Here is a 16408-nt window from a genome sequence, read left to right as displayed (position 1 = left end):
GAGAGAGAGAGAGAGAGAGAGAGAGAGAGAGAGAGAGAGAGAGAAGAGGTCATAACAAAAAGAAGGGTTTTTTCCCCATTAGTAAATATGGGGCTAGAAAGATTTCTCAGTGGTTTCTCACCTGCCACTCTTGCAGGACCTGGGTTTTCAGTTCCCAGCACCCACATGGTGGCTAACAGCTATCTACAACTTCAGTACCAAGGGATCCAATGCCTTCTTTTGGCTTCTCTGGGCCCTTACATACATACATACAGACAGAATACTCATACATATAAGACTAAAATAAAGAAAAGGTCACTCAAGAGAATATTTTTCTCAAGTGTTTTAAATTGCTCGTGGAAACAAAAATTATAACATTGTCTGATGTTCTGAATATATCTAAAACTATTTTAAGCAATTATAAATGGAGAAGGATAAAGATATGTAATGGGAGAGTTAAGGTTTCTTTTCACTGTAGTAGAGATTAAAATATCAATAATAGTGAGGAAAGGGGACTGGAGAGATGGCTCAGTGGTTAAGAGCAATGGCCACTCTTGCAGAGGACCCGGTTCAGTTCCCAGCACCCTCATGGCAGCTAACAACTGTCCCTAACTCCAGTTCCAGGGGATCTAACGCCCTCTTCTGGCCTTCATCGGCATTTCCCGACTGGGTACACTTTCGTACATGGAAGCAAAACACTCATACACATAAAATATAAATAATTATTTAAGTGAGGAAACATATTCACTTCTCAGCGTTTATATCAACCTAATTTTTTTATAAGTCCAGTAAGCCCGCTGGCAAGAGCTGTTTATCACCTTTGGAAGACAATTTGAGTTCTCAATATATATTTTAAATATCTAGTTAGTATGCCCCTTTCTAGGAATTTCCCCCCCCCTTTTTTGTTTTTTGAAATATGGTCTCCCTATAGCCCCAGCTGGTCTGAAACTTGCTATGTAGACCAGGCTGGTCTCAATCTCATAGAGATCTATTTGCCTCCCCAGTGATGGGATTAAAGGCGTGTACCACCATGCCTGGCTTAGAAACCTATCTTTTTTGGGGGGGAGTGCTTTTTGAGAAAGGGTCTCCCTGTAGCCCCAGCTGTCCTGAAACTTACTATTGTAGACCAGGCTGGCCTTGAACTCACAGAGATCCTCCTGCCTCTGCCTCCTGAGTGCTAGGATTAAAGGCATGCACCACCACGCCCGGCAGAAACCTATCTTAATGGAAATAGTCACATTAAATAATCACGTGTGCAAGGTTGAAACTGTTAAAAAAATGATTACAACTTAATCCCATTAGTTTGGGAATTTTAAATTATACTCATTCTATACTATAGAATACTATGTGGTCATTAAAAAGTGAGAATCTGTCTTTATATATATAATCTGAATTTATATATATGTCATATATGGATAAAATCATAGCAGTAGTTCATATAATTTATAGGAAAAAGCAAATGTTGGCATATTGTTGGATCCCATTTTGTCAAAAAGGAAAGAAACACATATAACATGATTCATGTAGTTTATTTATGCATAATAGCATGCATATGTATATATGTGTTGTACATATTTAGAAGTGTGCATAGTAAAATGTTAATAGAAACTCAGTGGAAACAGGGACAGATACTGTATTAGTCACTCTTCTGTTGCTGTGATAGAAACACTGACTGAAGCAATTTATAGAAGGAAAAGTTTATTTGAGCTTACGGTTCCAGGGGAATTACACTTTGTCATGGCAGGGAGGCATGGTGGCTGGAGGTGGTTGGAGCAGGAGCAGCAGAAGCTAAGCTCTCACATCATCACACAGGCACAGGAAGCAAGAGAGCAACTGGAGATCTGGCAAGGCTTAAGAATTCTCTAAGCCCACCCCCACTGACGTGCTTCCTCCAGGATAGCCACGACTTCTAAAACCTCCCTAAACAGCACCACCATCTGGCAACAAAATGTCCAAATACTTGGAGCTTATGGGGGACATTTTCATTCAAACCATCACAGATAGATAAATGTGTTTCACATTATAATCTCATTCTGTGTTCACTGCACAGTCTAAAAAGTCTAAGCAGTGACATTAATTCAAAATATATATTATTTCATCAGTTTTTATAATGCAGCATCATAATATATATGACAAGCTACAGTTTCATTTTTATCCTGACAATATGTCTTAAAGAGCTCCCTTTTCCTCCAAATGCATACAGTTACCATAGTGGGTGCATGTACCCATTGTTACCTGCATGTAGCATCCCTGAGCAAGAGTGGGACACCCTATCCAGCCAGTCTTCTAGCTGTGAACATTCTGATTATACACATTTTTGGTGTTGCAAGCAATGCTGCAACAAAGACCCTCATGTGTGGACTTTTTCTTACCAGGTGCTTATATATCTCTAGGCTAAGTATATTGAAATTTTTAAATACTATGGAAAAAGCTAAAAATTGGCTATAAAAAGCTATAAATTGGCTGTTGCTAAATTTCCTCCAAAAAAGCCGTATACTTTATAGTTTGCTCAAGTCTCCCCAATGCCTCTACTATGATTTTTTGTCTACTGTTTGACAAATGGATAAGATGACAGTTTCCCTCACTACTCTGTCATTCAAGGCTCCCTCAAGCTTACAGCCATCCCAAAGATGTCCCCACACTTACAGAACTTTGATCTCTGGTTCTTTCTTTCAGTCTGATTGCCTTCCCTCTTCCAGGAACTCATAACTTTTGATCTCTTCACCTTCCTGATTTCTAGCACTATTGTGGATTACTTTAAGAGTGAGATATCAGGGCCAGTGAGGTGGCTCAGTGGGTAAAAGCACTTGCTGACAACCTGAGTTTGATCTCCAAGATCTATATGGTGGAAAGAGAGAACTGACTCCCACAAGGGTTTATTTTCTGATCTCCACATATGCCCAGAGGCAGCTGTAAATACAACACACACAATAAACAAATAAATAAATGTAATAAAATTTTTTAGAGTGAGATAGCAATGAAGGAAAATATATGGAACGCAACGTATTTTTATAGTAGCTTCCTATGAATCAATATTTTTTATTTTGAAAAATTGAGTATGTTCACCATTTCTAAGAATGCTCAGTCATTCTCACTTCATTCATACGGCCTCATTTGAAGTCACTACACAAAGTATATTACTTTTGAAATAATAAAATGACAAATTCCTTACACATTTTTTATAAAGAATGAGTGAGGTAGATGCAGACATGTGAAGGAAATTACAAAAATGATCAGATTTCTCCCTTTTAACAAGGAACACACATTTCATCTATAATGAGAACAATAATATCAGTGAATTGGGGTGAATTAGAAAGATGATATGCTTCCATAACAAGGTGCTCATGACTGAATTAGAAAAAAAATGGCAACAGTCACAGATTTAATTCTTCTATGAATATTAATTTATGTCCAATTTTTGGAAACAGCTCCTATAAAAATTCTCCCTAGTGGTAATAAACATATACAGCTAATTTCACGAAGCATCTCTTGACTGTATGTGGAAGCACAAGAAACAATAAATGGTTAATTACAAATATATTTTGGGGGATTCAGAGTCAACAGTGAGTAGAGTGTCTTCCTTTCCAGTCTTGCCCGAGTAGACCGCTGGTGCAATAAAGATATTCTCTTATTAATCACTATTTCAAGTGTTTTTGTATTGCTACTAAATAATACTGAGTAGTGCCCAAAATTCTAGGGGAGCATTCCTTATTCCCTTTTTGTCACCTAGAGCCTTGGTAAAATTAAGCTTTCAAGTAGAAAACTGAGTACCAAGCTGGTAATTGATCTCCCTTGCCCTGCCTGCCCCATCTTGGGTCCAGTCTCAGCTGCAAGCTGGTGAACTCTGCCCCAGTTAAGCATCCACCATTGATCATGGTATCCAGAGGAGATTTGGAGGGGATGGTCCCTGATGATATCTCAACTCTGTACCTCCTGAGATGTGTTCTGTGCTAGCTATTTCCAAATAAACTGTGGTGAAATGTCATGAGTCATCTGTGACCCACTCTTTCCCTCAGGCTTTCTGGAAGGGACATAAACAACGGCAGGAATATCTGCAGAGGCAACAAGTATTAATTGGTAACGTTGATTCTGTCGTGAAGGTAAATACCCCTTTCTACCATATCAAGTGCTTGGCTTAAAATCTTCCCCTTGCTTTGTTTTGAATCTAGAAGACACAGCTGTAAACAAGGTATGTTTGAGCCTTGAAGGTCAGTCCTGGGTTTGAATCATCTTCAGGCACATCAGTGAACCAGTGTGACTGACCCACATCCTTTATGTGGTCATGAGATTCGAGTGTGAAAATCTTTTTGTAGCCAGTTCTTCATCTAGAAAATCCAAATTGACTTTAAAGCCGGGTTCCTCTCCATCCTGTCCCTACTCAGTCTAATTTCATGTTCCTCTTACTGCATTTACTAATAATATTTAGAATGCTCAAACACAGCAGCAGAAAGCGTGAGTTGTGAGACAAATACAAAGCCAGTGATGAGAGCAATTCCAGGTAGTCAGGATGTGTGTCTGTGCTGAGCTAGTCCTGAGCTACTCAGGTGGAGAAAGAAAAGCTGTAGAAAGAAAAGGTAGTAGACAAGATGAACTGGTAGACACCCTGGAAATCTATATGAGAATCAGAACAAGGGCCAGAAAGAAATTGGAATCAGATAAGTTAAAAGATATTTGAAATTGCCAGAGGCAGAGAATGACAGGGCTAGAGCCATTGTGCCTTAGCTCCTTCAAGGGACATTGTCCTATGTCCACTGTAGAATACATACCACTTCCCTCAGAAAACTGTTGGGAGCAGTTGATCCTACCCAAGATATCTTAAGACATTTCATATAGAAATCTAAGAGATGGGGCCAGTGAGATGGCTTAAGAGGTAAAAGAACTTGCTGCCAAGCATGACAACCTGAGTTTGATCCCCAGGACCCGCATGGTAGAAGGAGAGAGGAGACTCCCACAAGTAGTCCTCTAACACACACACACACACACACACACACACACACACAAAATTAATTAATAAACTTTGTAATATATTTTTTATTTTTAGTGTGTGTACTTCCTGCATGCATGTAAGTCTACACATGTCATGCAGTGCCTACGAAGGTCAGAAGACAGTGTCAAATCCCCTGGAACTGGTGTTAATGGAAAGTTGTTACCCACCATGTGGGTGCCCAGAACTGAACTCAGATCCTCTGCAAGAGCAACCAGTGCTCTTAACTGCTGAACCATTTCTCCAGCCCCATAAATACTTTTTAAAAAGAGAAACCTAAGAGTTGGATGATGAAAGAAGCCCTGAAATTAGTTTAATTTAATTTACTGACTAATTGCAACTCCGCTAACTGCCTTTCTCCCTTGACTTTTGTTGTCTGAGGTGAAAACAAAACAACACGCCTCCCCACCCCTTTCCTGTAACTCAATGAATTTAAGGCTGACATATAAAGTGTTTTGAAAACCTTGAAAGAAAGCAACAAAAGAAGTGAGAGCTGAAGGTTCATTGTTTTTGTTTGTTTGTTTGTTTGTTTGTTTTGACACACAGTCTTGTATGTAGCCCAAAGTGATTTCGAATTCCTCATCCTCCTGTCTCAGCCTCCTGAGTGTTGGGTTTACAGATGAACAAGGCTACTCATTTTTATCAAATAATACTATTTTTAGGAAAGTATGTAAAGCTATATTGAGAGTTTGTTTCGGGATCACCATGGTGTCTCTATCCACTGCATTTCAGATTCAGTCCTGGTTCCGAATGGCAGCAGCGAGAAAAAGCTACCTTTCACGACTACAGTACTTCAAAGATCATGTAAGACCCATGCATGCGGCTTTTTGTTTGGGCTAAGAATGAATTCAATGGATGTTTACTGAATGCTAGCATTGGATAATTTTACTAAATGGTGCAAATGACCATCTGGAAAAGAAGAGACTTTAGAGCTCAGTGTGACAGTATTTGAAGGTTTGCTTCTTAACTCAGAAGGCTCCCTGAGAGGCTTTACCATTCAGGAATAGAAAGAACACAAGTGGGATGAAAAGTGTGGGCTAGTAACACCAAAGAGAGAAGATTCTAGAAAAGTAGTTTCCAGCGTGGATATACAGTTTTTCTGGCTGTTAACTAATGGATTTCAGAATGTTCAAAGAGTAACTATGTAACATTGATTGAGTCATTCAAGCTCTGTGCCACTTTTCCCCCTTTAGATCCCTTATTTAAACAGTTCCTCCACAGTCTTGCATATATTTGCAGGCAACTCATTGTACTCCTTCATAAAATGGAAAAATGAATGTTGAATGCACTACATCTAAATACCAGCAATTCTAATGTGTCAGTTCTTAGTGTCAAGTCTTAAAAGTTCCAAATTCTGAAACAGTGGAGTGAACGGGACTCAGAGGTCATGCATGACTTGTTTCAATGCTTTTGCAGAGCAATGAAATTGTGAAAATACAATCCCTAATCCGAGCAAACAAAGCCCGAGATGACTACAAAGCACTAGGTAAGTGGACATTGTCAGAAGGAGAGCCTGGGGTCCATCCTAACCAGCAAGCTCAAGTTCTTCCTGGCCTAGTGGCTGTGGAGCTGTTCCAAGAATAAAGAATGGACCATGCCTCTGTTTGCTTTAGACTTTGGTCCTCTCAGGCTGTAAGATCTGAACAGGTATACAGAGGAACAGATGGTGACAGGAATCAGTGTTCCTACTAAACATGGAAGGAATGGGTAGAGTGATGTAATTTCTTCTTCAGAAAGAATGGCATAAACACAACTTTTATATTAAAGTGGAACTACAGGTAGACAAAAGAAGATAAACCAGAAGATAAGTTCACATTTCAATTGTTCGATTTATTACCTGGCCTATGATTTTTCCCTCTCCTTTTTAAGTATTAAATGTGTTTGTATAAGAAATTTTGGGTAGGGTGTGGTGGCACATGTCCTTTAATCCCAGTACTCTGGAGGTAGAGGCAGGCAGATCTCTGTGAGTTTGAGGCCAGGCTGGTCTACATAAAAGAGTTATAGGCCAGCTAGGGCTAAAGGGAGACTCTGTCTCAAAAAAACCGAAAAAAAAGTTTGGAAACACTCATGAAAAAACAGGAAAACAAGCTGAGTGTGGAGGGGTGCATACCTATTATCTCAACACTGGGAAATGGAGGCAGGAGGATCAGGAGTTTAAGGCTATCCTCAGTAGTATAGTGAGTTTGAGGCCATCCCAGGCTACATGATATCATGTCTAAGGAAAAAAAAAAGGAGGGGTGAGAGTAGAGAGTAGGCTGGAGAGATGACTCAGTGTTTAAGAGCACTGGCTGCTCTTGCAGAGAACCCAAGTTCTGTTCCCACATGGCCACAGCTAACCATTCATAACTCCATTTCCAGGGGATTCGCTGCCCTCTCCTGGCCTCTTCTGGTATTGCAGATATGTGGTGCACTTAGATACATGCAAGCAAAGTACTCTAAAAAATTTAAGAGAAGTCAACAAAACAAAGCACAATCTCATCTCCCAACGATGATAACTACAAGCATGATCCAGGATCATTTCTTGGTGAAGATCTTCAAAGGCAGAACAGTATAGGTGACTTCTAGACTTGGTTGTTCATGCTAGAGTCATTCTGTGAGTTACTAGGTGCTGTTCTAAATTCTACATTGAAAATCCAAACACCACAGAATTAAGCTATAAGTACAAGGAAGACTGATAGAGCCCTTGATGAAAAGGAGGACAGACATCCAAGTCACCATGGCTGGATGGCATTCTCTTCTTTCTACTTTGTTACTGCTTCTCCACATCCCAGGTGGTTTGTTCTCTTTACCCAGAACTGATCTCATTGCACATATTTAAAAGAGAAAGTGTTCCCAAAAGTCATAGTACCAGGGAATTAAAACATAAAGTTGAAGTTCGGCACTAAAAGAAAACCCTCTCAGAATTTATACACAAATACCCTGGATTCTCAACACCCTCTAATGGTATCAGCATGCACAAAAACCATGCAAACTCCAGCAGACAAAAACCCAGTACAGAACTGTGTAAATGGTAGCATGTCCCAATCTTAGTTGAAAAATTATTGGTAGCTGTTCACTGCTGGGTGAGGAAGAGCTGATCTTAAAGGGAGGGACTCTAGATAAGCTGACTAGACCTCAGTGAATGAACTTACACTGAGGGACATCTGGGGACACTAACATGACATGATAGGCCTTAACATAAATGACAGAATGCATGAAATCCAGTGGGGGAGAAGGGAGCTATGGGAGGGTGCTAATGGGGAAGGGGGTATAAAGATGATTAAGATGTTCTGTATGAAATACACAAAAAAATCAATTAAAAATTTACCATAAATGGTCCAGTGATTAGGGGGCTAGAGAGATGACTCGGCAGTTAAGAGCTTTGGTTTTTCTTGTAGAGGACCTGGGTTCAGTTCCCAGCACCCACATGGCAGTTCACAATCACCTGTAACTCCAGTTCCCTGGGCTCTGACAACCTCTTCTGACCTCTTTGGGTACCTGCACACATGTGTTACACATATATACATGCAGGCAAAACACTCATACACATAAAATTAAAAATAAATAAATCTCTTAAAAAGACAATGATCAAGGGCTGGAGAGATGATAGCTCAGCAGTTAAGAGTACTGACTGCTCTTGCAGAGGACCTAGTTTGGATTCCCAGCATCCACATGTTGACTAATACCCATCCATAACTCCAGTTCTAGGGGATTTGAAGCCTTCTGACCTCCACAGGCATTGCACAACATGGGTGCACTTACATACATGCAGGCAGTACACTTATACACATGAAAATAATAAATATTAAAAAAGACAATTATCAAGTTTCAGTTTCTAAGATCTTTTCATTTCTGTCAAAGAGAGCCCACTTATCTTTTGGTTAATTCCTGTTAGTCCTTTGGAGTCCCCCTTCCTTGGTCTTTCCTCACTGACTTTCACTTAGTTCTGGCTCCTTCCCAGAGATCCTTTGTTCTGAGAGAAACCACTTCCTGCTTCCTGTATCTCCAGAATTTTAACCTCTTATCTGGCTCAGCCACTAGGTCTCAGAGCCAATGCCTGTTGGTTAACTTTCTTTCCCAAGTTCCTCATCAGTAAGGCACAGATAGTGCTGTCTGCTTAGTGTCTGAGTCTGGTGACAGTGGGGAGAGGTCTGATTAATGACTATTAGATAACTAGAAAATAGTGAGGCCAGCCACTATTGGCTTTGTGCATTTGTTTATATGAGTCTGCTTTATCTAGCTCTTCCATGTTAAAGAATGATCCATTCCATAGTCTACAGGCTTTCGTTGGTATATGTTTGTAGTAATACTTAATTAGCAGAGCTGGTTGTTTTCCTGATATTAGTGATTCTGAATTAAAATATACCTGTTCTTCTCCCTGCAGTTGGCTCTGAAAACCCACCATTAACAGTAATCCGAAAGTTTGTGTACCTGCTGGAACAAAGTAACTTGGATTTCCAGGAGGAGCTGGAGGTAGCGAGGCTAAGAGAAGAAGTAGTGACTAAGATCAGGGCCAATCAGCAGCTGGAGAAAGACCTGAACCTGATGGACATCAAGATTGGACTTCTGGTGAAGAACAGGATCACACTGGAGGTGGGTGGACCGAGAGACCCTCGACTCCCAGCAGGGAAAGAACTGCACATGTATATGCCCATGATGCTTTGGTTCCGTCAAGCACAAGGGAGCGTAAGCTGTCCAACGTTCACTATAAGTTAGGAGTTTTCAGACCTGTAAATGTTGATGCCCCTTGTATATGGCATAGTTGTAATTCTTATTAACCATTCTGATAAGATCAGGTGCATTCAGGGTGGTCTGGCAATAGACTTCTTTCCCATTGTGAAATGAAACTTACATATAACAAAGCCTACTTACATATGTACCTTCATAGTGAAGCCAAGGCCTTTATGTTAACTAGACGTAAAATATTTCACCATTCAAAAACTACAAAAACTAGGGCCAGACAGGGTGGCATACACCTTTAATCTCAGAAGGCAGAGGCAGGTGGATATCTGAGCTCAAGGTCAGCCTGGTCTACATAGTAAGTAAGCCTGCCACTGCTACATAGTGATACTGTCTCTATAAAAAAAACCTTGGGTGGGGGCTGGAGAGATGGCTCAGCAGTTAAGAACACTGACTGTTCTTGCAGAAGACCTGGGTTCGAATCCCAACACCCACATGGCAGCTAAGAATTGTCTGTAACTCCAGTTCCAGAGGATCCGACAGCCTCTTCTGTCCTCTGCGGGCATTGCATGACACGGGTGCACTTACATACAGGTGTAACACTCATACCCATAAAATTAAAATAATAAAGAAAATATTTTTTAAAAAACCTTTACATGTTTTAAAGTGAAAATGCAAGACCCTGATGACACCAGAAGACATGCTAAGGTTACTGGAGACTCTGGCCTTTTCCCAGAATCACCACAGACTGAGGACTGCAGAAGATCCTGATGCATTGAAGGGTGGTACAATCAGAGCCTAGTTTTCAGCTTCTCATAAAGTTCAATATAAACCAAGTGTGGCCTGTCCCCAATATACACAGCAGCCGCAGTCCTAGAAAAATCCCCAGTGTATATTGAAAATTTTTTGTAGAGAAAAAATATATTGTAGTATATGTAAACCACTTAGATTCTAGGCTTAATTACAAACACACCTATGTGAATGAGCAGAAGGACATTCCAAATTTCTACTCTTCAAAATGAGAGAAGATAATTTACACAGGATCATTCTACAAAACCTGCCAGACAGCACATCTGTCATCTCTAGCCCCCACCCACCAGAAACCGCAAATGACTTCCAGTTAAGACCTCCCAAAACATTCTTATAGTTTCCCAAATGCCCTCCAAAGAGTAATACCAAATCATGAGTGGCTTCCAAACAGTCTCAGATTCTGCACTCCATAAAACAGTGTAAAAAGAGTCATTTTTAATCCAAGAACAAATTTCCAGGGTAAGACCTCCCTCCGTGGCCCTGTCTCTTCCTAAATGTCACATCAGTTTTCAGAAACTGCATAGATCTAGGAGGGAAGCTGAAGTTTGGAAACTCAAGGAGGCTGTGCATAGTCAAAGATGGGAGTCCAGTTGTCAGTGGTGTACCACAGTTCAGATGGCAGCCATGTGCTACCCAGGAAGTGGGCACCTGAATGTCCTATCCTTGTCCTCCAGACCTGGGAAAGATACCAGGAAGAGAGCTGGAGAGAAAATCATGAAAATAGAGCAGCTTATAAAATAGGAAATTGTGTTTTTTAAATATTCAAAAATAAAACTGCAATTTGTTACATATTAAGTTTTATCAAGAAAATAATGGCATGTGACCTTTTTTTAATTGTGTGTTTTCTTATTCACTTGAGAACTTTGTAAGTATAATAGATGCAAAGGATCTTTCAGAGTGCCTTTTATGGCCTTAAATTGCTGATGTACCCTGTCCCCATAAACTTGTAAACAGGAAATAGCTTTCATCTCAAAAACTTACTTTCAGATCAGCAGATAGTTTAAATAGTACGGATCCTGCGGATATACAATTATGGCAGATATCTACATCTCTGTAACTGTGCGAGGGTTTGCTTTATATTGTTTTGTTAAAAGAATATTCATTGATAATTGATAGCTTTGTGAAAAATAAAATTTTTGAGCCAGATACACTGGTGTGTACCTGTAATCCCAGCTACTGGGGCGCCTAAGACAGAAGTATTGCAACATAAGCAAAACCCTCTCTCCCAAAAAGTTCCTGTTTCTGTTTAGTTTTCCAACACTAAATATGCATCTAGCATTTATTAGACGTTAAACTAATGATTACTAAACATACAGTCTTTAGTCCTCCCATTGTTAGTACCATTTTTAATTTGATGGGAAGATCAGAACATGGAGGTTTACTTAGAATGTATTTATAACGCTGCAAAAGTAGAAAGCAGCTTAAACACGCCACAAACTGAGCAGCATTCATTAGTTGCTTTTCTTGTAGCAAAATATCTGACAAAAGCAACTTAAGAAGACTTTGGGGGGCTCATAGTTTAAGAGTACAGTCCATCATAGCAGGTAAGGAGTGGCAGCAAGGGTCGCTGTCCTGTGGTGACAGGAGTGTGAGGCAGCTGTTTACATCGCATCTGCAGTCACGAAGCAGAGAGAGATGGATGCCAGTGCTCAGCTCACTCAGCTTCTCCTTTTTTCTTTTTTATTCCTCCCTAGACCTCAACCCAAGGGATAGTGCCACCATTTGTTAAACTTCTCTGGGAACACTGTCACATACACGCCCAGAGGTGTGCCTCCTCAAAGATTGCAGATCCAGTCAAGTGGACAGTGAGGATTAACCATCACAGCCATGAGACTAGCTCAACACACACACACACACACACACACACACACACACACACACAATGCAGCCCCTAAGAAGAGTCCTTGGAGAATATTTAAGGGCAGGGGAAATGGCTTATACTATAATAGAGACAAAAATGGTACCTAAAACAGTATGGCTTTCTTTCATTATTAAAGAAAATTTGCTAAAGAAAAGACAGGGAGGGGGCTGGAGAGATGGCTCAGCAGTTAAGAGCCCTGACAGATCTTGAAGAGGACGTACTTCGAATTCCTACACCTACATGGTGGCTAACAACTCTCTGTAACTCCAGTTCCAGGAGATCCAAAGTCTGCTTCTGACTCTTCGGTCATTGCATGACACAGGTGCATATACCCACATGCAGGCAATACACTCATACACATAAAATAAAAATAATAAAATAATTATTTTAGAAATAATAGAGAAAAAATGATTGCATTATAGACTTAGCTTCTTTATAGTTTTGATTGCAGTCCTAATAATAAATGAATGTTGACCATCTCAAGCATTTTTGCCATTTTTGCATTTGAGGGAGGAAAAATGTCAATTCAAGTTCTTTGTATGTTTTTTGATTGTTACAGTCTACTTATTTATTTTGGATAAAACCCTATTATTTGGGGCTGAAGGGATATCTCAGTGGTTAAGAGCACTGACTCCTCTTACAGATGACCAGGGTTCGATTCCCAGCACCCACATGGTGGCTAACAACCATCCATAACTCCAGTTCCAGGGAATCTGATGCCCTCTTCTAACCTCTGCAGGCATTGCATGACAGGACTGTACTTACACACATGCAGGCAATACACTCATTCACGTATAATAAAAAAAAATAAATTAAAAAAAATCTCTATAATTCAATCAGCCTTTGTAGGTATTTTCTCCCACCCTCTAAGTCATAGGCTGTTCTAATTTTGATGAAGGCCAATTTAGTTGTTCCTTTTGTCACTTGTTTTTTTTTTTTTTTTTTTTTTTTTTGGTGTTGTATCTTAGATATCTATTGCCTAGTCCACAGTCAAATGTTTGACTTGGAGCTGGGTGTGGTGGCACACGCTTTTAATCCCCACACTTGGGAGGCAGAGGCGGGCAGATCTCTGTGAGTTCAAGGCCAGCCTGGCCTACATAGTGAGTTCCAGGCCAGCTGGGGCTACAGGGAGACCCTGTCTCAAAAAGACCAAACAAAAAAAAGTTTGACTTGGTTTTTCTTTCTAGAGGTTTCTGCTCATACATGTATTTCTCTCTTCTCTTTTGAGTTCTTCTCTCTTTATGTTGTGAGGCAGAGGTCCAACTCTTTTCTTTTAATGTAGATACCTAGTTGTCCTAGTGCCATTTGTTAAAAAGACTATTCTTGGGAAAGAGAGAGGTGGCTCAGGAGTTAAGGGTTAACAGTGCTTACTGCTCTTGCAGAGGACCAGGATCCACATCTCAATACCCACATCAATACACACAACCCCTGTATTCCAGTTCCAGGAGCTTCCACCAGCACACATGTGATGCACATAAATTCACACAGGCACACAAACATATGAATAAAATTAATAAATCTTTCTTAAATACTCCATTGAACATTTTTGGTGCCTACATTAAACCCTAAAAGCAAATGAATACAGCTCTGGTGAATGCATATTACAAAACCTCAAATTAATATCCTTACTTCCTTTATTTACAAATGAGAGAAACATAGAAAAATTCATTTTTGCACCTGTGCATGTATTGGTGTGTGTGTGTGTGAGAGAGAGAGGGGGGGGGGAAGGAGGCAGTAAAGAGTAACAATGTCATACAATTCTTCACAGGATGTAATCTCACATAGGAAAAAGCTGAATAAGAAAAAAAGAGGAGAAATGGAAATACTGAATAACACTGACAACCAGGGAATCAAAAGCTTGAGTAAGGAGAGAAGGAAAACACTAGAGACATATCAGCAGCTGTTCTACCTTCTACAGGTGAGCCTTCCACTGTGAGTTTCAGATAAAACAGTATGTTTCATGTCTCTTAATTTTACCCATGCTACAGCTAAATACCTTATTGGTATAATGTATATTAGCAGTAGAATAATGGCTTGGTATAATAAGTTTATAATATTAGCTTAGGGGGTACTTTACTAAGTCCCAAATCCTGTGTTAGGTGCTTTACATCTATTAGTTCATTTAATTCTTGCCATAACCCTGGGAACCAGGAGAAACTAAGCCCTGTCGTTCTTCCCATAGTGTCAAACTCAGTCCTAGCCAGTAAATGATAAGGCAGAATCTGGGGAGTTAGCCTTTGGGCCCATACTCTTCATGTATGCCTACCACAGTGCTCTTCAAAAACAGTATAAGTTTTAAAATGACAACAACAGCATGTTGTTATTAGAGTTCATGTCAACCATGAAAAAAAACTCATCACTAGAAAGGCAGATCTGTGCCAGAGTTAGTCTTTCTTTGAGGGGCAAAGCCAGAGGGGTAGGATTAGGAAATAGCATGACTTTTTAACTTTATTATTATCCTATCATTGCTGGGATCTCAATGAATCATGATTTCCCAGTGCTTCCAGTGATAACTAGGAAGTTTAGTTGGTTATGGCTGGACTTTGATGGGTCGGCTCTTGTCTTGGTTCCCCACTGATTTACTCCATTTACCTCTTACCAATACCACTACTCACAGAGGACCCTGGGCAGGTGCTAGTAATAGAAACAGGCCTTCCTTCAGCAGGAAAATTAATGCCAAAGGTCGGGTCAGTGGTTCTTCCTTATCACTATTAGGTGTCCCTTTGTGTGAGTCCAGGCTTGGAGATGCCTGAATCTTTACTTCAGAGTCATCCTGGCATTAAATACATAGAGAAAGAATGCACTTACAAACCACAAACAAGAGACAAGATGTTAATGCTGGTGGAGTTGCAGATTCTCTACTTGGAGTAACAGATTGTGCCCATCTTCAAAAGGATGTAGATACCTCTGATGGCCACCATGTGGCAGCATAAGAGGAAAAATGGTAATGCTTAGTCTTGCCTGTGGAATCCACAGCTGACCTGGTAGCCTTTCCCGAAGCAAAAGAGGCCAGCCACTTTAAGCAGAGGTTTTTGTGTTGCCTAATTTAGAATAGCAGTCAACCTGGGAATTTAGTCTTAGATACTTGTCATTTTTTACATTCATGAAAGTCCAAGTTTTTGCAGGTTCTTTAGTATTTCTAAGTTCGATAGAATTTCTGTCCTGAGAAAGCTAAAAATCCAGTCATGGGCTAAGAATTGTATCTTTTGCCCTGTTATAAGTGAAGGCTCATTAATGAAAGGGGAAAAGGCCCAGGAACATATTTAGAATAACTGCACTTCTAAACAGTCCCAGGGCCAGGCTATTCAGCTGCATCAAGTTGAAGCTTGTCTGGTAATTTTCTCTACCTTTTCATCAGTCTCTGTTTTTGAAACATAAGCACAAGGTCAGTGAAGAAATTGTAGGAAAGTAAATAGCCTGGATCCCTTTGGTCTTTCAGTCACACTTTAGTAAGAATTCTAAACCAATGCAGCAGATCAGCCAGGAGCGGTTTTGCTTGGGTTTGTCTCTCCAGCATGAGCCATGTGTGGAATATATTTCCTTTCTTACAATCCCCACTTTTAGTTTAGTTAGTTAGTTAGCAGTTAGTTAGTTGGTTCACTAGGGAAAAGACTCTACAAACCTATCAATAAAATATGGTCCTGAGCTTCTCAAGCATAAAACCTCGACCCATCACTGTGAGTGACCTCAGCAGTGTTCTAAACAGTCCTATAAACCAGAGCAGTTGTCATGCACATTAATTACACATTTTCTTTTCTCATCAGCAGTGAGAAGGTTAAGAGCATTCCATCTTTATGTGAATTCTTTCCTCTATAAATGCTATGTTTTCCCTTTTAATTACCACCCAGTCAGCAGAGCTCTGAAAAAAAGACCCACAGACGGAAGGCTGGCGCTTTATCTAGCAGAGTCCATCTTCTAATTCCTGTCAGCCTTTTGAACTCTTCTTTTTCTGTGGTCGTTGTTTGGGTCATGTTCTTCTGGAATTTCCCTTGTTGGCTTTCCCCACCACCCCTCTCCTCAGCCTCCCCACCTCTCTCTACCTTCTCACTCCTTGTAGACCTTCATGACCAGCTCACTGTCAACACGTGTAAGCATGGCCTTTTCTTTTTCCTTCT

At 40.2% G+C, this 16408-nt stretch overlaps 1 protein-coding gene across 1 annotated transcript in view; it reads left to right on the top strand.

The window, feature by feature from the left end:
• The window catches only part of Iqgap2 (IQ motif containing GTPase activating protein 2), a 325046-nt gene that overhangs the window by 266385 nt on the left and 42253 nt on the right, over window positions 1-16408 (top strand). The window contains exons 18-22 of the mRNA XM_008855997.2: window positions 3996-4079; window positions 5696-5767; window positions 6380-6449; window positions 9327-9535; window positions 14062-14211. Of these exons, the coding sequence (XP_008854219.1) occupies window positions 3996-4079; window positions 5696-5767; window positions 6380-6449; window positions 9327-9535; window positions 14062-14211 (585 nt within the window). The remainder of the gene's footprint in view (window positions 1-3995; window positions 4080-5695; window positions 5768-6379; window positions 6450-9326; window positions 9536-14061; window positions 14212-16408) is intronic.

This window comes from Nannospalax galili, unplaced genomic scaffold (genome assembly GCF_000622305.1).
Source record: "Nannospalax galili isolate Female #2095 unplaced genomic scaffold, S.galili_v1.0 scaffold907, whole genome shotgun sequence".
NCBI lineage: Eukaryota > Metazoa > Chordata > Mammalia > Rodentia > Spalacidae > Nannospalax > Nannospalax galili.
This window is presented reverse-complemented; position numbering and strand designations above follow the sequence as displayed.